The sequence below is a fragment of the Bombyx mori genome, chromosome 5, assembly GCF_030269925.1.
Source record: "Bombyx mori chromosome 5, ASM3026992v2".
Classification (NCBI taxonomy): domain Eukaryota; kingdom Metazoa; phylum Arthropoda; class Insecta; order Lepidoptera; family Bombycidae; genus Bombyx; species Bombyx mori.
This window is the reverse complement of record NC_085111.1, coordinates 6,296,416-6,318,136: the sequence shown is the minus strand read 5'-3', so window position 1 is coordinate 6,318,136 and position 21,721 is coordinate 6,296,416. Positions and strand designations below refer to the sequence as shown.

At 34.5% G+C, this 21,721-nt stretch overlaps 4 protein-coding genes across 13 annotated transcripts in view; 1 reads left to right on the top strand and 3 right to left on the bottom strand.

The window, feature by feature from the left end:
- Positions 1-2,189: 2,189 nt before the first annotated feature.
- On the bottom strand, positions 2,190-10,577 carry LOC101736823 (sequestosome-1). 7 transcript variants are annotated; one of them, XM_062668588.1, is made up of 9 exons: positions 10,298-10,518; positions 9,547-9,724; positions 9,275-9,448; positions 6,193-6,362; positions 4,837-5,403; positions 4,554-4,752; positions 4,337-4,474; positions 3,470-3,661; positions 2,190-2,502 (listed from the first exon to the last, which is right to left on the bottom strand). In XM_062668588.1, exons 2-9 carry the CDS (start codon positions 9,719-9,721, stop codon positions 2,357-2,359), a joined length of 1,761 nt encoding a protein of 586 aa, XP_062524572.1. In that variant the 5' UTR covers positions 9,722-9,724; positions 10,298-10,518; the 3' UTR covers positions 2,190-2,356. The 7 variants fall into 7 exon arrangements, with proteins under 7 accessions (XP_062524572.1, XP_062524573.1, XP_004932348.1 ...); XM_062668589.1 differs by having other exon boundaries at positions 4,560-4,752; XM_004932291.5 differs by having other exon boundaries at positions 4,554-5,403; positions 10,298-10,577.
- A 3,966-nt stretch (positions 10,578-14,543) lies between these two features.
- On the bottom strand, positions 14,544-15,900 carry LOC134198645 (transmembrane protein 199). The gene is made up of 2 exons (XM_062668581.1): positions 15,189-15,900; positions 14,544-15,108 (listed from the first exon to the last, which is right to left on the bottom strand). Exons 1-2 carry the CDS (start codon positions 15,898-15,900, stop codon positions 14,792-14,794), a joined length of 1,029 nt encoding a protein of 342 aa, XP_062524565.1. The 3' UTR covers positions 14,544-14,791.
- LOC101737171 (biogenesis of lysosome-related organelles complex 1 subunit 5) lies at positions 14,544-19,756 on the bottom strand. 4 transcript variants are annotated; one of them, XM_062668584.1, is made up of 5 exons: positions 19,564-19,756; positions 17,339-17,460; positions 17,054-17,136; positions 16,785-16,973; positions 14,544-16,080 (listed from the first exon to the last, which is right to left on the bottom strand). In XM_062668584.1, the coding sequence occupies exons 2-5, from the start codon at positions 17,361-17,363 to the stop codon at positions 15,904-15,906; spliced, it is 474 nt and encodes a 157-aa protein (XP_062524568.1). In that variant the 5' UTR covers positions 17,364-17,460; positions 19,564-19,756; the 3' UTR covers positions 14,544-15,903. The 4 variants fall into 4 exon arrangements, with proteins under 4 accessions (XP_062524568.1, XP_062524566.1, XP_062524567.1 ...); XM_062668582.1 differs by lacking the exon at positions 19,564-19,756 and adding an exon at positions 17,557-17,623; XM_062668583.1 differs by lacking the exon at positions 19,564-19,756 and having other exon boundaries at positions 17,339-17,617.
- Positions 17,664-21,721, top strand: part of LOC101737319 (arfGAP with SH3 domain, ANK repeat and PH domain-containing protein) — a 60,368-nt gene continuing 56,310 nt past the window's right edge. The window contains exon 1 of the mRNA XM_038010867.2: positions 17,664-18,025. Within this exon, the coding sequence (XP_037866795.1) occupies positions 17,900-18,025 (126 nt within the window). The 5' untranslated portion in view covers positions 17,664-17,899. The remainder of the gene's footprint in view (positions 18,026-21,721) is intronic.

Sequence of the window (21,721 nt, the reverse complement as noted above, 5' to 3'; positions counted from 1 at the left end):
TGTCCATTAATATCATCTATTTTTATCAAAACGTTGTAGTCTTCGATCACTTGTAACCCTTAGCTTTTAACCTTCAATAAGTATTTTTATTTTATTTATTACGAATAAAACCTTTATTTTAATAGGCTCGTATTGAGTGAACTCAGAACATAATGCTACAGCTAATTATTAGTCGCAAGAGATTAGTAACTATACTCTTTTAAGGTTTCATTATTGTCTCGTTTTTTATTCAGAATGCTCCTAGTTATAGATACTATTTCTAAACAAAAACATTCACAGCGACTGTGGCAGAAGAAACACGTTTGCTAAAGAGGTTGCTCATGAATCGAATGTTTATATGAAAGAGTTTGGAAATCCTTAAACCTTAATAAACACCAATAAAATATTTAGTATAATAATAATATAGCTATAGTATTATGTTATATTATTTACAGCATTGCTGCAAAGGTACTAGATGATTCATTAGGACAAGCCTTACTGCGTGAACGACGAGAAAATGTCAACTCAATGAAAAATTCATATGGATTTCTTAAATAAACACTAAAAAAACATTTTTTCCCAATTTTATTTATTTATAACCACATCAAATACATAGTAATATAATTATAATTACGAGTATAATATGAAACTTATAAAGTAAATTAAAAATAAAATCATATCACAATAAATTTTGGGGTTAATATTGAAGTTATTAGATATTTTTACTGGTGGTAGGACCTGTTGTGAGTCCGCGCGGGTAGGTACCACCGCCCTGCCTATTTCTGCCGTGAAGCAGTAATGCGTTTCGGTTTGAAGGGTGGGGCAGCCGTTGTAACTATACTGAGACCTTACAACTTATATCTCAAGGTGGGTGGCGCATTTACGTTGTAGATGTCTATGGGCTCCAGTAACCACTTAACATCAAGTGGGCTGTGAGCTCGTCCACCCATCCAAGCAATAAAAAAAAAAAAAAAAAAGTGTTTGATATGTGAAGAATTACGGCAAATGGAATGGAATACACAGAGCTCAACAATCTTGTATGGTAATTAAAGCACATGCCGATTTTCTAATCCCACTTTGTATATGACCTCAACATGTGGATATTAAAACACTAATATTGGTAATATTTTCAGTTCATGATTATAGCTTTAAGTGTAATGTGTTTCCGCGCTCTTAATTTTTTTATCTTAAAAAACAAAAGACAAACTCATCAATCAATTCGAAACTATTGAGAAAATTGTAGTCGCCCAGATATCCATCCCCACAGAAGATAGAAAATAATTTCAACATTAATATTTTTTTCTTAATAGTATCATCATCAGGCTGTATTTTTCCACTGCTGGATGTAGGCGTCTCCTGTAGTACGCCACAATGAATGGTCCTCCTCATAATATGCAAAGTTTAAAATGTAAATATGTATTAATATGTTACTAAACCACTAATAAGGTACTGCTAACCAACACCAGATATTATAAGAAAAATTGTTTCAAAACAGATTACACATATTTGAAATCACTTACTCTAACCATCACAGAACATCATTCTTTTCAAAGTACATACAGTACATAAAATCATTAACATTCTTTGAAAACTGCTAACATCGACATCAATGTCGATTGATTTTAGCATGTTTCAATAAGATTTCCATTTTCCATCACAGATCATTCCCATTTCATCTACAAATATATCTAAAAAATTTATCATTCATATCAATTAGAAAGGAACAGAGAAACAGTTTAGAGCAACCACGTTTTACTTTTGTTTCCTTAGCTTGATATTACTCAGGTCAGGTTCAAGTAAATTTTAACAAAAATATTTGCATGCTGCAAACTGTCATAGTGATGTCATAGAGATGTTGGTAATTCATTAACAACAGACCAGTCTACTCAAATAGTAAAACACGAAATTCTAATTTTAAAGTACTGTTTGCAGACTTCTTTTGAGTAAATGTTTTTTTATTGGTATAATTAAAATTTATTCTGCATTTAGCAGATTTATCCAGATGGACAAGTTTTATATTTTTGTCCCAAGAGGCAGACAAGTACGCCTGCCTGACGTAAAGTGGGCACTGTCGATCATGAAACATCGGCAGTACCAATGTCGGTGCTTAATAAGTATCTTTTTTATTACGCATTACTATATGAATATTAATCACATCTCTACTATTAATGAAAAAACAATAATAGTTATTGTTAAACAAAAGTCAAATGCCACTGTTAAATTATTTTTTACTTGAAACAACTTAGATATGATAATGTGTTACATACATAGCTGAAACTGAAGTTAATAATTGTACTGATTCAAAAATGATTGTTTCATAGCTATTGTTACTTAATGTCGATTATCAAGTATAGATATATAGTATGGAAATGATTCTTTAAATCTTGGGATTAACCGGAGTGAGTAAGTCGAGTACAGCAGCGATGTTGCCGTCCTTCTTCTCCAGGAGCTCGACCAGCCAGCCCCCCTGGTTAGTGAAGCCCATCGCCAGCATTTGACGCAGTGCCTCATCGATATGTGGCTCTGAAATAGTGTCATAGGTTAAGTGATGTAAACTTTAGCAGAGCATCTTTAAAATGTTATTATTAGTATGTGTGTAGTAATGGCGTCCCGGGCGCCATTAAGCAGGCCGAATGCAGGCAACATTGGAGGAAGCTGGTGCAAAAACTAGACCAAGGTGGGGTCACGACCCTCAATAATGAGGAAGCGACGAAGAAGAAGAAGTATTATTAATGAAATAAAAAAATCGTATTACAAAGACATAGACATAGCGGTTACGAACTTCAGTCGTGTCATTTTTCTTCGTTTAATTTTATTCGTTTTTAATATAACTAGTGGTCCCCCAGTAGTCGAATTTCGGCTGTAATTGATTGAAATTATATGTTTGAACATTATTATTGGTTCCATTGTCTAAAATTATGTATACTTCTTTAATCACAGATTTCGCCAAGACTACAATATATACAAATAATATTAAAGACAAACAATATGCTACTATTCTCAATTTGGCTACAGACTTAAAACAATAACAAAAGTTTGAAAATAAACAGAGTTTATATAATATATGTGTGTTGTGTCAAATACATGGAAGTGTATGTAATGTTTTTTGTTATTGATTAATGTATTTTTTATGCAAAAATGAAAAACTAAATTAGCATTCTGCACTTCTTCTCCAAATTCTCTATAAGTGTGGGAAATTTCACACTCTTCACAACTCACACACTTCACAAAATGATACAAAGTTTTTGCTTCACATATTAATATATATACTTACCAATTACAATCTACCGATATACCATCGCCCGTACTAGAAGGTACCGCCGTTCTACCTATAAAACAGTACGTACACCCGATTTCAAGGGTGAAATAGTTCTTATCCCCGTGAAATTAAAGACTCATCTCATGTCACTATACGAGCATCTGCTGACAAACGTTGTGTTTATGGACTGAGATAACATAAGTAGTGCTAATAAAAGCAGGAAATATTTACTAGCGTGGTGGAATCGTGGCGGAGTCACTTGTTGCTGCATTGGTGTGGGTTGAGGTGTCGCCGACTTTGGAGGAGCAGTTGCTGGATTTGGGGGAGCAGTTGCTGGCTTCTGAGTCGACTGCTGGTTGTCTTGTCTCTGGGCAGCGACTGGTTGGAACTCCTTGGGACGCTCCACTTCTTTAGGTTTCAGCACTAAATGTTAAATTTGTTTGTGTGATTTCTAAATGATATGACACAACAATGAACTGAATAAAATGAACAATTGAATTTTGAATATTGCTTATGATAATAATTCACAACTCTACAAAAAAAAAACGTTTTTTGTCCTAAAGTTTATACTAGGTTGTTCCGGTTAATTATTCACAAAAACGATAATAAAATACCTTTTTTTGGTATAAAGTTTGCTTTGGTGATAGTTACAGTAATAATACTCATTTTATCATTTTTTTTATTATATAAATTTTAATTAATTTTAATACTTTCAAAAAAACCGCGCTATGAGAGTGGGGTGCTTACGTTTACACAGTGCCACTAGATGGCATTCGAGTCATAAACAATGATCGGGTGTTTTGTACAAGCCCAGAAAAACTTGAAATGTCACGAATGTGTAAATACGATGCTGATGCATTTTGTTTCGTATGCGGTCAATTTATTAAAGTTCAAAAGCAAACTGTTTCATGCCATGTATTTTTTTTTTTTCGTCTAATTACGTATAAAATTAAAATATCAAAATTTTATACTTTGCAATCAAAGTCAAATTTGGTGTTGACCCGTGTATAATCAGTGGTGTAGATTTGGGAGTGGCCTATGTTCAACAATAGACCACTGACGTGAGCTGATGATGATGACGATGGTGGTGATAATTACCAGCTGTAGCGGTATTAAGTTGCGGGTACAGAAGTTGTCCAATAGTGACCCGCTGCTGGAACTCTTTGGGCAGATTAAATCCAATCGGAGCCACTGGTACATCCATGATGTGCTCGTTAGCACTCGAATCCATCAAATCTATAAAATATTATGAACTACTATTAGTACTATTTTGTACATTTGAAGGCAATATTTTTTTTATACAAAAAATAATCACCTTTACCTTTGTTCACCATAGTCCAATCGTCAACCTTGTCGGAGGAAGCCTCTTTGTCTTGCCCAGAAGAATCAGAACTGTCCGAGTTTACAGATTTCGCATCAGTTTTATCCACATCGATCGCAATATTAGCGTCTCCCTCTCCTCCCTGAGCTTGGCTAGTAGCGGGCTTGTCGGAATCCTCGCCTGATGCTTGAGGCTGATCATTAGCAGAGGTAGACGGGTTTTGTAACTTGGCATTGTTGTGGGGTTCGATATACTTAGTGCGTATTATGTTAAGTACCTTTTGCAGATCATCCAGCACTTTAGGATCAGGTTCTTGATTAACATCGAATTGAATTTTGGGTCCTGAAGTTCCCCCATTATCGAATAGCGGAGCAGTGGCAGTTGTGTTTGGAGGGCATTTCTGTGAGGCATTCTGGGATTGAGGGGTCTGCTGGGAAGGATTTCGGTTCAGTGAGGCTGCCTCAGAAGCCTTTGGTGTCTCGGAAGCTTGATCAGTATTTTGAGGATGAGGAACTTCCTGAGAAGTACTTTGGTACTCGGAAGTTGGCTTGGGAGTCTTCGGAGGAGGGTGCTCGGTGGAAATATCCATATCGAGACCAATATCTCCAACGAGGTTGGTAAACTCGTTCATGTATGTGGTGAAGGTGTCCAGCCAGCTCGGCCGAGAGCGACGCTGGTGTTCACGCTCTGACCTTTCCGCTTTAACCCCATTAGTTTCTTCACGGCGTTTTGCGTCCCCGCTACGTTCACGTCTATTCTTTTTGTAAGGGCATTGGTCGACGTGGGTAGCAACCGATTTGAAAATATGACGGGATCTCTTAATTGCCGCCTTGATCAAGGTGCGCTGTAAAATTAATTCATTGTACTCGACTTATGTACTCTTAATTGAACCCTATATGTAAAAGTACCTACTAATCCAATAAACTACAAACTGTATTAATCGTAATCTTTAGAAAATAGTCATAATTACGTTGATTGTCTGAATCAAATCGAACATGTAAGTAATCATTTTGTACTTTAAACGTAATGCTTCCTTTATGCGTATCTCAAAATTTGAATTCCGAATAATAATATTAATTACAGTAGATGGTTTTATAACGTATTCTATTGTAGATAATAGTGACGTCATTAACGGCAAAAGGTATCTTCGCGAAAATATTTTTAGGTAAGCAACAAATAAATGTACGATCTCTCAGCACATGTGCTTTGCTACAAAAATTGATAGGATTGGGTATACACCCACTCTTGTGGGTATTCAATAGCGTCCTACGAATATTTAAATTAAAGGCTTATCTATACCTAAATTTATAACAGTGTCGAACCCCGTCCCACTTTTTCGGTCTACATTCTTATTGTTTGCTTCGTAAAGTCACGCGTTGTTCTAAATAACGCACGAATTACTCACACTCCTTATCAAGAAATAAAATGTATTTATTATATAGGTACATATGTAATCAATACATTTTCAAATACAAACAAAGGCTGATTGATATTGTTTGACTGCGGAATTACAAGATATTCTTTGGTCATTGTGTATTCGAAAATTTAACTCAGCAGGACGTGTGTGTGTAGCTACATGTATACATGTGTGTATCTATACATTTCCCCGGTCACGTTAGAGACGAGTACTTACCGACATGTCCGGTGTGGGGAGACGGACCATGCAGTGTTCATTGTGATTCCCGGCGGCCTCGCACTTGGAGCACAAGTCGTAGTCATGACAAATTGCGCACTTGTAACGGAAACCCACAACTGGAGAGTTGCATACATTGCAAACGACTCCGCTATGAACTGCCGTGTTACCTGCACGACAAAATGTTTTCTTTAAAAGGTCAATTCTGAGAACAGTCAGCATTATATACATATGTATATAGCTTAGACAAAACAAATAAACCACCTTTACGATTTAAGTTGCGATTTGTTTATTTTCGATATAGCATTTTTTTTTCCTGCTTAGGTGGGTGGACGAGCTCACAGCCCACCTGGTGTGAAGTGGCTACTGAAGCCCATGGACATCTACAACGTAAATGCGCCACCCACCTTGAGATATAAGTTCTAAGATCTCAGTATAGTTACAACGGCTGCCCCACCCTTCAAACAGAAACGCATCACTGCTTCACTGCAGAAATAGGCAGGGCGGTGGTACCTACTCGCGCGGACTCACAAGAGGTCCTACCACCAGTAAACACATTTTAAACACATTTTTTACTTAATTACATTTATTACACTATAAAAAGTCAATACTTTTTAAATTTTGTTTCGAATATTTTTATAGTTTTTTTTACGGTATAAAGACAATAAAAAGCGAGATTAATCCGTAAAAGTAGTTTTAATTACGTCAAATAAAAGAGTTTTTGCAAGTCGGCAATTCAAGTATAAACTAAAACAGGAGATAAATCACAAGGTCACCTTGCTCCAAACTACGACTCCCAGTTTTATGGGAATACCTACCACAGCACTCTTTACACCACTCTTGATTTACTGGTAGATAATTAAGAATTAATTCGGCCACTGGACTCTCGCACATAAAGTTAAATAAATAAATAAAAGCACTAAACAAACCAGTTTGTCCTACGAATGACTGTCCGGTGGAATGTTGAATCGTGCCAACGAGTAAGTCGAAAAGACAAGTTTTCAAATTTAATTAAAATTATAATACCATTGTACTGCTACTATATAACGCGTTAGTTAATGCAATAACTGCAAGTCTTCCGGTAAACGTTTACCTTGACTCACATACGTAATACATAAATATGTTGATACTTTTTTGTATATTGTGTATGGCAGTAATTACTTTAAATTTTAAATTTTAATCCGTCTATTGCTAACGTACTGCATTATAATTAGTCAGCACAAACAATGAAGATGAGTAACTCAAGTAAATGCGGACAGCGGGCAACAATAACAAAATATTACGAAAAGTACAAAACTTACGCGAACGATGTCTAAAAACTTTTAACGGGAACACCATCACAAAATAGTTTGCGGGTTTTATTGCAATTTAAAAGTTCTGATTATCGTTTAGAATCGCACTCCGATGTAAACCCAAACGATGTTATGCAATCGAGTATCCTCCGATGTCAACTCAGATCGTATCTGCGCATGCAGCAATCAATACGAGAGGTACCGGTAACAAAGGAGGAGGCGGGAATAGCTGTGCCTCATAAGGTTGGCGGGACGGGGAGCATTTTATTGGGAAATGGGAGTATGATTTCCCCCCACCCATGTGCAAAATAGGGTGCGCATAAAGTGTGATATCGATTTCGGGAAACTTCCGAACTTACGGAATATTCATGGGACTCAAAAGCTTACGTTTGAGGCTAAAATCTAGCCGATATCTACGTAACGATGCATGCCACCCAAAACCTTATTGTTTTTCCACGATAATCACCACGAGGAAACTACGAACACAAAACAAACATTTCGAAGCGGGAAATATAAATTGGCAGTTGGGCTTGTCAGGCTATCAACATATTTATTTATTAGAGCTTTGAAGTCGTAGTGATCTAAAGAGTAAAGAGTAAGTTGCTCGGCGTACTTGTATCAAGCAATGCGACTATACCGGTGTTCAAATTCCACAAACCAATACCAAAGTAAATAATAGGTACTTAACACGTGTTCACGAAAGACTTGTACGATAAGGATACTTCTTTCTAAATAATTCATAAACAGTTGTAATATTAAGACACTGAGTTCGTTTTTATTTAAACGTTAAAATGTCTTAACTAGAATCAAAAGCGTACAGAGTAAGCCCAGTTACGCCAGTATTAAAAGATGGTACTGCCCTGAAGAACAACTAGTCTCCTATTAATAGATTGTAATAATTGTTATTTAAAGATAACACATTGTTTAGTCTATAATCAAAAACAAGCAGGGTAAGGGCCGTGACGACAGTATAACAAAGCGGCATGTGTCTGGAGAAGGGAATGTTAGTCAATCCTCTCAGACTAAGCCCCGTGAGCTCGCCCACCTGTCAAAGTGATGCCCTATTTTATAGTATACGTAATTCCTAGTTGTAGGTGTTACCTGCGTGGACGGGTAGCACCATTCTGCCTATATCTATCTGCCTTGACGCAATTTATACGATCGGATTTGAAGGGTGGGATAGTTATTACACAATACAATTGAGACTACATCTCATGGCTCTTCACACTGATATCTATAGGCTCCAGTAACAACTTTATCCCAAGTGCACCATGAGGCATTTACCATTCTACACGATAAAAACAAAATACATTATAAGGCATTCACTGACAATGCCAGTTTAAGTTAGAACGTTAGATGTTAAGGCATCTAGGCAATTGAAATCAATTCTATTACATTGCTATTTGCATGAAGAAATATTTGTTATATAAATTATATTATTTGAATATTTTATTGATAGAATTATATATTTGTAGAACTGTAATTAAATATTTTCGAGTTTAGTATTCACATCGGGAACCGGTATCAACAAATGTCTTATTGGATACACAGATAACAATAAACAATAGATAAGCTAATCAATACCTTCGAAAACATAAATACTTGTTGTTTCAGCAGGTATACCTTCATCACTGAAGTCATTCATTAACACGTGTCAGATATAAAAATTTGTAACTGATAGAATTTATTTTACTAATAATGCCATAGACGCTTCTAATGCCTCACCAACATTATTTAAATAACAGAAAACATAATTCTACTCTGTGATTAAATAATCAGAAAAAACTTACCATCCGTGTTTTCTGGGAACATTGTAGTCGCAGTTATCTCTATTTCACAGTCATCATCTCTAATATCTGGATTCTTGCAGTGAACGTTGAGCTTAATCAGCCCACTCTCCAAAGACACTAGTGCAGTCATCATTTCATCATCTGATGAAATTATAATGTCATCACCTTCCTCATCTGAAAATAACCATATTTAAACCATAATTGTTAATCAACTTAAACTTAGAGAAACTGTATTTATTTACATAGTAGAATAAAAACAAAAAATTGATCACCTTTCCATGATACTTTATAAATCTTGTTCCGCAGCTTTGGGTAGACTTCTTGCAGTTTCGCATTCAAATAATGAAAACTGCTCACAACAGTTTTCTCAACACCAAATCTCCTTACTTCTGGCTGAGCATTCTCCTCAAAAAATGCATAAACTTTAAATGGAACTTGGTCCTCCATTTTCTAAAATCAAATATATAAGATATTATGCATTAAAGGACTGCAGCAAAAATAGAATTGAAATAAATACATAGTTGAAGATGCACCTATAGAAAACTGTAAGTATCAGGTGTAAGATCTATGTATAAAGAAGCAAAGATAAAGCAGTTCTGTTGAACAGTAGCGTTTTTCCCTTCTGTTGGTCTTTACTTCCAAAGTTTATATAAAAATTCGGAAACCGTATTTTTTTTGTTTCCGTCTATAGAAGAAAACTGTAATGTAATCCAATAAATCAATCTAATTCAAAGGTGAATCAGTAATTTTAGTAAAATTATGACCACTGGGCGAACACTATTAAACGGAAACACAAAAACGCAAAGATTTTAACTATTGTTTTTAAAAAGGTTTACAAGTGAAAAAAGTTCAATAAACATTAAATGTTAGTGTTATCGCTGCAGCATCAATTTTTTTAACTTTGGTCCGCATGCGCAAAATGATAGGCCATTTTGTTCAATAAAGCCTGATTTTGTTGGCTTTAGATATATTATTCTTGTTGTTTATATAATTAAAACAATTGTATCCAATAGCTTAACTTACTGATTTATATAAATGCACTGGCCGTAAAATGACACAAATAACACGTATTAATACCGGCGTTACAACTAATTAATGGTGTTCTTGAGGCTTTGAATTACTTTTTATATACTTTTATGCAAGCACTATGAATTATGATTCACGTATTTTCGAATGTTAGAGAACGATACAGAAAAACAATATTTTGTTGTGCAATACAGCTGACTTTTTTAAAGGGATATTATGACCTGGTAACTAAGATCTTTAGGTCAAGTCTTATTTTAATTTTAATGAAAACTGCACTCTACGAAAAATGATAACAGGAAGTGAAATGAAGTTGATTAATATGAAACATGGCATGAAATGAAATGAAATTAAATGAGATGAGATGACATGGGATGAAATATAATCTCAGTAAAATGGTGGTCATTTACTGAGACTTTTTCAGTGGACTTTTTGGCGGGAGCGCAAGAAATGAAGTTGTGTGATTTTTTTTTATTGCTTAGATGGGTGGACGAGCTTACAGCCCACCTGGTGTTAACTGGTTACTAGAGCCCATAGACATCCACAACGTATATGCGCCACCCACCTTGAGATATAAGTTCTAAGGTCTCAAGTATAGTTACAACAGCTACCCCATCCTTCAAACCGAAACGCATTACTACTTCGCGGCAGAGATAGGCAGGGTGGTGGTACCCACCCGCGTGGACTCACGAGTGGTCCCACTGTAACCACCAGTTATAACGAAAATTATAATTTTGGGGATTTGATTTTTAATACACGATGTTATTCCTTCACCATGGAAGTCAATCGTGAACATTTGTTGAATACGTATTTCATTAGAAAAATTGGTACCCAGCTGAGATTCGAACCCCGGTGCATCGCTCAACACGAATGCACCGGACGTCTATTTAGTGTTTTTCACTTCTTCTTCAGTTTCAATGTGTACCTAATAGCGGTGGTTTGTTCACTGCTTAGGACCTATCTGTGAAAGTGCACAAATGTGGGAAAATGAAACAAAGCCGCTGGACGTAACTTCTCGAGATCCTCCAAAAAGTCCACTGAAAAAATCTTAGTAAGTAAATGACCACCATTTTACTGAGATTATATTTCATCCCATATCATCTCATTTCATTTAATTTCATTTCATCCCAGCTGATTAATGTCTCAAATTAATCATCTTCATTTCATTTCACTGAATATCATTTTTCATAAAAATATGAATATAAATTAAAATAAGATATGACTTAAAGGTCTCAGTTACCAGGTCATAAAATCCCTAATAAAATCTACTTATTGAGACTTTTTGCGGGAACGCAAGTGAAGTTGTGTAATTTGTTTTATTTTGTCAATTTAGTGTTTCTTCGGGTTTAAATGTGTAATAACGGTGATTTATTAATTGTTTAATATGTGTGAAAGTGCACAAATGGGGGAAAATGAAACAAAGCCACTGGATGTAACTTCTCGGGATCCTCCAAAAAGTCCACTGAAAAAATCTCAATAAATGACCACCATTTTATTGAGATTATATTTCATTCCATATCATCTCATCGCATCTCATTTAATTTCATCCCAGTTGATTAATGTCACAAATTAATTGTCTTCGTTTCATTTCATTTCACTCCATATCATCATTTTTCATAAAAATATGAACACAAATTAAAATAAGACATGACTTAAAAGTCTCAGTTACCAGGTCATAAAATCCCTAATAAAATCTACTTATTGAGACTTTTTGCGGGAACGCAAGTGAAGTTGTGTAATTTGTTTTATTTTGTCAATTTAGTGTTTCTTCGGGTTTAAATGTGTAATAACGGTGATTTATTAATTGTTTAATATGTGTGAAAGTGCACAAATGGAGGAAACTGAAACAAAGCCGCTGGATGTAACTTCTCAGGATCCTCCAAAAAGTCCACTGAAAAAATCTCAATAAATGACCACCATTTTATTGAGATTATATTTCATTCCATATCATCTCATCGCATCTCATTTAATTTCATCCCAGTTGATTAATGTCACAAATTAATTGTCTTCGTTTCATTTCATTTCACTCCATATCATCATTTTTCATAAAAATATGAACACAAATTAAAATAAGACATGACTTCAAGGTCTTAGTTACCAGGTCATAATATCTCTTAAAAAAAGCCACGTAGTGATTAGTGATTACTAATATCATTACTTGATACTTGCTCAGTCTCTGGCAATGCCATGCCAGCGAAATGAGATAAAATTCCGTATTCAATTGGAATGAAATTAAACGAACAAAGAAGAATGGGGTGAAATATAGACGCAGTACATAAATGCTACCACCCACCTTGAGATATGAGTTCTAAGGTCTCAAGTACAGTACAACGGATGCCCCACCCTTCAAACTGAATAGACAGGGTGGTGATACCTAAACGTGCGAACTCACAAGACGTCCTACCGCCAATAACTACGCAAATTATAATTTTGAGAGTTTGATTTTTATTTTGTGGAAAGATTTTAAAAACAGTCCTCTAAACTATAGTAATCGGCACGAGTCCTGATCTCTTACCTTGACATGCGCAAAAGTCCATTTTTTGGGTCTGTTTGGGGAACGAGGCAAGAACGTTTATTACTGGTGGTAGGACATCTTGTGAGTCCGCGTGGGTAGGTACCACCGCCCTGCCTATTTCTGCCGTGAAGCAGTAATGCGTTTCGGTTTGAAGGGTGGGGTAGCCGTTGTAACTATACTTGAGACCTTTGAACTTATATCTCAAGGTGGGTGGCGCATTTACGTTGTAGATGTCTATGTGCTCCAGTAAACACTTAACACCAGGTGGGCTGTGAGCTCGACAACCCATCTAACCCATAAAAAAAACGGAAGCGGCGCCGGCCATAATGATTACCTACGTGGTTGAATCTTCCCACGTCGAGTCACATGTCGTCACTTGTGGTTAGCTTCCTGCGTTGTGCACGCGCATCATGTTTTGTTCCTGCATATTCTAGTAACCTCGAGGGGTTATTCTAGATCCACCGAGCTTGTAGGTGAGCTCACGGTGTTCAAACTGGGAGTGTTGCTAACACTGGCTCTAGCAAAAGCAGTGCTTCGCAGAATCTGCCACCAGATCGGAAACGCAACCGGCGAGAAAATCAGTGGGCTGTGTCTATGGGTTAATTTACTCGTCGAGCCCTTCGTCGACGGGATCGGGGAGGACGGTGACCGGGAGCACTGCAGTAAACTACACTTTCGTACAATTTTATTAACCACGCCTCAGGTATCAAGTTAACTCATGCGAGTTACAGTAAAAGTCTCGTTTAGAATGAATGTTTAATCTCCACTAATATATCTCGAATATATTAAGTGTATAATCTATGCTAATACATACAGTTCGTAATAATTAATTTAATTTGAAGATATCGTGGTTTGTAGGTGAAAAAATGGGGGCGCTAAAAATTTATCCTCAAAGTGGGCAGTAGACAAAATAGTTCTGTAGATCAATACGCAATAATGTAATGATTTCATAAAAAAAAGAGTAATAAATCGACTTCTCGCATTAAAACTGCGCTATTCGCTATTCGTTATGCGAGCTATTCACGCGCATACGGCGAAGTGTGGAGAGTATATTCGCCAATATTCGCTTTATTCGTACGCATAACACATAAGGACGAATAGCAAATACGTGTATCCGTCGACTTGTCGGTTTTTTGACACACTTCAAAGGGCACGAATAAGGCGAATATATTATATGCGCATCGACTGCCCACACTTCGGTGAGTCATTCGCTCGCTTGCGGCGGTGGTGTATAGACCTGTCTTATGACCTGCAATCATCCACCAGCGTTTTCTTTTCGATATTTTAGTAATTGTTTAGTAATTTGTACTTGTTTAACAAGTACTGGTAAGAAGCATTTAGGAAATAATAAATTACGGCAACTCTCAACACGTCCATCGCTCCACGCAAACAACAGTACACACATACTTGCCTTATTTGGCATAATTCAGCGCACAAGTTCGAAGTGTGGATGGCATGTTTGTTGTTTGCGCGCATAACAAATATTTTGGCGAATACGGCGTAGTCACATAACGAATAGCGCATAGCGCAGTGTGGTTCCAGCATCAGAACTTACTAATTTTACAGAAGAGTGTTTTAAAGGTTATGTAACATTGTTAATATTAATCATATTTCCAACATTTATTTCTGATTTTTTACCAGTTACATTATCAGACTTTCAAATTAAGATAAAATTATGTATTAATTTTGTTAATAGTAGTCAGAACATAGGTAATTTATAAAAAAAAAATATTTTTGGAAATTGTACACTTTTAATGCAAAAAGGCAATATGTGTCAAGAAACAATATATTCTCTTAATCTATATAACTAAAGTAAACTAAATAACATTGTACTTGCTTCAATACATGAACATAAGATTAGGTTGCTACATTTACATATTTATGGATTAATAATTAAACAACAAAAATTAATTCCTAGTCTGAAAGTAAAGTATTTTTGTTTCCAATTCTGTACTACAACATTATTATTATTTGTGCTATTACTCTTGATGTTCCTTATCTGTCGATTTTTTTGGCTCTTTGACTAAATATTCATTTTTCTTTGCATCCACAAACTTTGGAGGTCCACCTAATTGAACAGTTTCAGGTATATTCAGTTCTTCATTAAGTTTTTTAGCTAAGAAATATATTTCTGCTAGTGCTATTACTAATGCACACATAACACCGAGAAGAAGGCGAAATCCAAAATCTAAACTGCCAATCATCCATTCAACACCTTTGAACCCAAAGAGAAATCCAGCAAATATTGAAATAATGAACTGTCCAATAGCAATCAATTGTCGATTTACCTGTTTCACTGAAAGTGTTTTAAATTATCATTAGTATAAACTATAAGCACAGAATCAAAGTATTCACAAAGCATGGTCAAAGACTTACATTGATAGGAAATACTGTCTTCTGGAAATCTCATTCTAACATTATCTACTCCTTTAGTCATTTTTCTGTATTCTCTTGCTTCCTGCTGAGCTCTAAGTTTCACACATCTTGCTTCTAAAACAGGATTTCTCTTAAGTACTTTATTTCCAGGCATTTCAATTGTAGCTCCTTCTAAAAGTTCATGTAGGTATGGAACAGTTTCCCCATTAATCCTCCTTTGTTGAAGATGCTGATATAACCAATAGACATCTGAAGTTGTTAAATATGTTCCTTTATTTTTATCAGCTTCACTATCATTACCTATTGTATTATTACTTGATTTAGAATTTTCAATACTTTCTTTTTTATCTGTGAGCTTCTCATAATTGTCAGTGACGTTTTTTGAAATTGATTTAGTTTTATTTGTTTTTATTTTATCATGTTCAACAAACTCAGGCTCTATTTCTGTTTTATTTATTTTCACAGCAGAACCTCTTGATATTGTTTTCTTTATAGTCCTTAGTAGTTCAATATCTTCATTGGTTAAGTTCACAGTCTTAGCAAAATAATCAAAATCTTTTACATCACATTTTGTTTCATAGTCACTTCCATTTTTTAATTTCAATATGTTTTCTGGTACTTTGTCATCTTTGATTTCTTTAATATATTCCAAAAAGCCATTTGTTGGATAAATCCTAACATTTGTATCAACTAATGAACCTTTAAGATCCATAATTTAAATGTCAGCAATATTTAATTTGTGTTTTAGGTCAGCATACAGATCTCTCAATTCTTCTTCTTTTTCCTCAAAAGCGTTATCGATCCTTTGGCACTTAAAGTTCATATCATCAATAAACTTGTCCCATTCTCTTTTTCTCAATTCTTGGTTACTTTTTATTTGCTTCTGGCAAACCTGAAAACGAAATTTAATCAAAACAACATTTACAGTTTAGCGACTGACAAACATCCATGACCAGGAACTTTTAAATATTGAAAATGTTGGAAATTCAAAAATAATAATACTAAAGTGCAGCCTTCTTTGAGAACCTGTTGCAATTTTTAAATTATAGGCCTGTCATTTTTGCTCTTTGGACAACCAACAAATTGAGTAATCTTTATTATCAGGTAAAAAATACTCAACTTATAGAGGTAGCATCAAGTTGATGTCTACATGACATCCATTTTAGCTTTCTGATATATATTTATTATTAAATCCCTTCAGTATTAGCTTTTACTTGATACTTACTTACTTTACTTGTATATACTTGAGAAGCAACTATGTTTGCATTTAAATCCTATAATCCCTAGGCTTCATATTTTTAAAGTGAATACTAACATTGTTTTCAAGATAGTCCTCCAAAATGAATGATTACCAGGTGTACCAGTAGGAAGTGGGTATCAGGAATACAAATGTTTCAGTTTACAGAATTGAAAAGGAGTAGAAGGAATCCAGTACAGAAAAATAAAAGAATGAGCCAGACAATAGCATATTCTGGTAGTAGTTAGGTTTCATAAATTCTTGGTAGCCACTGATGAATTAGAATCTGGTGCAAATATGGCTTTCTTTAAATACAAGTATTGTGGTAGCATTTTAAAAAATATAATTTATGAACGTACCTTTTGTGTTTCAAGATAATCTTTTTCCAATTCTTCACATAAATTCAAGGCCTGTTCAAGTTTTTCACTCAGTACTGGTAATGCATTATGGCCACTTTTTCTAATACGTTCTGATTCATTATCTTTGATTTCAGTAATTTTTTCTAAGATTTTAAATAGGTTTTCAACTTCTCGATCGCCTCTCTTTTCCTATAAAACTCAAATTGAATAATTATGTGTTGGTTGATTGTTACAAATTATTCATTTTATAAATACTATGTACTACAGACCTCAAACTCTTTCAGCATATACTTTATCTCTCCATTCAGAAATGGACGGTGGTCGAATAATCTTGACCAAATTTCGCCAATTTCTGTAAGAGGACGATTTTAACTTGATTACAACTTGACAACTTATAGGCGTTATAGCTATTTTAAATATTCTCTTTAAAAATAAATAAAACGCCCAACTGCAGATTAACAAAGTTCAACACTTTCCTTACTTATGAACACTACACCTAAATTATCTATTAAATTTAGTAATATTATCAAAAAATATTACAAAATTGCACAAACCTCGTGACAGCTCAGTCATTGTCATAGACTAAGCCCAATTTTTTTCTTTACTCTTTGGATTTTACCATAGAAGTCGAAATGTATCTTGAACTGAGCGATTTGATATTTCATCAAAATCGAAACTGGAAAGAATAAATTTCAATGCTTCTAAGTACGTGAGACAAACCTGCTACAACTTACACTATTCTAGAGTAAAGTAAACGGCTGATCCATACAACCTTTATTAGTGACGAGAAGAATTCAGAAGAAGACGAGACAAAAAAGAAAAGCCACAGGACCAATCATTTACTAAAATCGTTCCCATTCTTTTCGTCACTATGGTTCAAAAACAAACCACATCGTTCTATGCATTCATCAATCAATTTAGTAATTTCATTCAACGTTGTAGAGAATGGGTGTATCGTGAGATTCGGAGCTTTTGCGATTATTGTTTTTATTTGCGTGTTTGTTAGTGACAATGCGGTTGTTAAATCTTTCTCTTGACATTGACTAGTGGTTTAATTTTGCCTTCAAAACGGCTGTTAATTGGACTCTGGTGGCAAAATAGTGATATCAGTAACAATGCCGGGTCTTATTGGTATTGGTGAATTCATTGAGGAAACTCGAGAGGATTACAGTTCACCGACTACATCTACGTTCGTGTCACGAATTCCACAATGTCGTCAAACAATCAACGCTCTAGAAGAGGTAATCACAAAATAACTATATACCTGTTTTGATAAATTTTAATATTAAAAAAAAACTATTCCATTCAACGAACATTTTAAAACATTAGATGGAAAAATATTCTGAATACTGGAAAATAAATGTAACGTAACTGATTGTAGAGGACGTTGGAACCTCCCGGGTTCCTCCTTTTTCTGCAGCAAAGCAATCATGTATTGTGGTTTGACTGTTGGCCAGCTGTTGTAGCAACACAGTAGGCACTTCAATGTTATATTTTAAGTTAAGTAGCGGCATCATGTGTTTTTTAGCAATATTTATCAGTTATATCAGATGGCCTATGAGCCTCAATTCAATGTTCGGTGGTTACAATATGTTGAATCTATCCTGTTTTATTTTGGATGTAAGTTTTGAAATGCATGTTAAAGCCTGTACTTATTTTTATCACTCTCCTTCTTGGGCAAAGCCTGAATAGTCAATACCAACATATTTGGATGGTATGTGAGCCTAATGCATAAAACTTTATCCTGCTTATTTGCCAATCATTCATCGGAGTTTATCAGTAAAATAATTGTAATTTTAATCTAATCAATGCATTATTAAATTATAGTTATTATTATTCATTTTAAATGACTTTCCTTTTTACTTAACAAGTAGCCTTTGTACAAAATATATTAGCATGTAATATAGGACATGTGGGTTTAAAATGTTTTAGTTTTAATTGTGATTATAATATAAACAATTAAACAAAACTTATAATAGGGACAAAATATGGAGTATGGTGAAATAATGGGATACATTTAATTGTGTTTTATTTAGAATACTATGTTTTATTTTATTTTATATTATATTTTGCACATTTATGGTAAAATGTATTTGTTTTTATGTTCAGCTGATGAATCTCTTTTAATATAGTCCAGTGGCATATTCACGTGAGTTTGGGCATCAGATGGGGTTTTTTATTGCCCTTGTAGGCACACAAGCATACGGCCCACCAATGACAGGGGCAAAGCCAAGCCGCTGCCTACTGTGAAAGTATTATTTAATTTAAAAACAACAAAAAAATAGTCCTAATAGGATTGTTGTTGACCAAAATTATAATAACCAAAAATTTTAATATAATTCATTATAAAATGATATTCATAATCAAAAATCTAGAGGATGAAATTTAGATTCACTACACTGCATAAATAAAACAGGTTAAAAATCTTGTACATATAAAAAAATATATCAATTTAAGTAATTAAGTAATCAAATAATAAAATTATAATTTAAGTAATCAAAATATTTCTTTTGTAAATATTTAAAGACCCATTTTATATTTGAAATTCATGATTAAATTACAATAAACATGTATTCAATAGAAAATATTATATTGACGAGGATGCGGACGTATTATGAGGAGTCTGGAATAGTGTGGGCGAATTTCGACCTTGCCAGCGTCCATTACGCCCCCTTGTTGTTAGCAAATAATGATATGATAATTTACAGAGTTGTAATTTTAGTATTTAAATTAAAACAAAAACTAAATCAAATCTAAATAATAAGTTGATCATATTTACATTGTTGTGCTTACGAAAATGGCGTTGTTGCGTCAATGATTAGTGAGTGTTGGCTTCTTACTCTTTGCCTTCAGCCTTGCCGTCGTGGGCGGAGACTCGTAGTCAGCAGTGGAATGAAAAGTAGCCTATGTTCTTTCCTAGGACTATTTCCGTATAGAATTCCGTAAAATTGTTTCACTGAATTGAGTGTCAAAACTTAACTAACAAATAGGGTTGCTATCGTTTTCATAAAATTAGAATTTTGGTTGACAGCGTTATTGGCATAGCCGTATAAATCGACGTGCTAATTTGATCAAAATAAACTTCATTAATTTTTAGTAGCGACGCATTGTTTAAAACATATGAATATAAATAGCAATTAAAAAGTTTAGGAAACATTATTAAATTAGCTGCTTAATCTCGCATTTATTATATTCAAAGTATCGAATACTTTACAGTTTTCGTGTTCACCAATGGCTACAATGTTATTGTTATTTTAAAGTGTGACGTACGTTGATGAAAGTACAAAATTTCAACTCAATCTGAAAAATTTGACGAGAACACAAACAACACGAACAAGCCAAACCCCTGATATATGATTCTTTTGTATTTAGTAGTACAATTCGCAAATATAGTATGAAGTTAATAGATATGTAGTAAGACCTTGTTGATGTTAACAAATGACAGGTAGTTTATCTGAGGCTTTACCCAGAGTAAAGGTTGTCCATACTACCTAGGACTACTGCGTTTATCCACAGTGTTTTTTTTTCGCGTTTCCTGAGATGTTTTCTGCCACGTAGCATCCGGCTCTGGAATAAGCTCCCCACTACGGTACTTCCCGAACGTATGACATGTCCTTATTCAAACGAAGCTCGCGGAGAGTCCTTAACAGTAGGCAGCGGCTTGGCTCTGCTCCTGGCATCGGTAACGTCTATGAGCGATGGTAACTACTCACCGTCGGCTGGACTGTCTGCTCGTCTGCCTACAAGGGCAACAAATAAAAAGGCTTTTTCCATCTATTGCTGTATTTCATTATATACTAATATGGTAAAGTATTCGCACCTTTCTTTTCCTAACTCTCTTATTTCCGAGTAATATCCAAAGCATTATTTCAAATGTAATCAAGATAATACATTAGGTTTTAATTAATTATGCGTATTGAAATCTATAACGTCTACTTATCAGACGGTAACAGAATAACGCTATGAAAATTGATAAATCAATACTATTCTTTCGATTGTGAATACGTAATAAGGCGGCGGCTGTCTGCGTGCGCTAAAGTCATTTTCTTGAACGCGAAGGGCTAGATCTAGGTTAGCCTTGCTACATAAATTACCATACATTATAATTACATTTGTACATACAGTATTTTTACTGAAAAAAAGTTATGAAAATAATTTTAGAATCATCATAATAGTGATGGTTTTGTATTATATTTCATAAAAAAAATTACTAAAATCTAACATAAAGATGTTTAATAGTGTTCAAAATATTTCGTTTAGCCTTAGAGTATTGTAAATCCGAAAATTCTCGTCTGTATTGGAAATGGAAGCTCGCGCACTGGCTGGTGTTCAATGAAGTTCATAGCCTACGTAATACATTATAAAGCGAATGCAGCCACCAACCTTGATACTTGAGGCCGAAGTCTCAATTGTATTTTATAACGCCTATCCCACCCCTTAAACTGGATCGCATAACATTTCACTGCCAACATAAAAAAGATAGCAGCAGTACTCGTGCACTCACTCGTGCGACCCTACAATACACCAGTATAAGAATCATCAAGCCGAGAGGTATTTAGTACAAATTGCATGCGTCGTATGACTTATGCGTCTCATCAAAACAAATACAGCCATACTATGTAAGAAAACTTTCAAATCTTTGACGCACTTGTCAAAAATAAAGGGGAGAGTTTCTGAGCCGTATTTACTATGCAGTTTTATGCACTCACTCTTCTTAACTCTTTTTATCTTATGTTGATACTGGGTAAAGGAATTTTTATTGATATTTTCATATAATTTGCAAGCTATGATTGAAAGTAAATAATCCTATCTATTTTTATACCTTATTACTTAACTGAATTTTTTATTTCAAAGTTTATTTTTCTAATCAAATATAATGTAATAAACTACTTCAATGTTTAATTTAAAATAGTATTATGACTTAATTATAAGAAAGC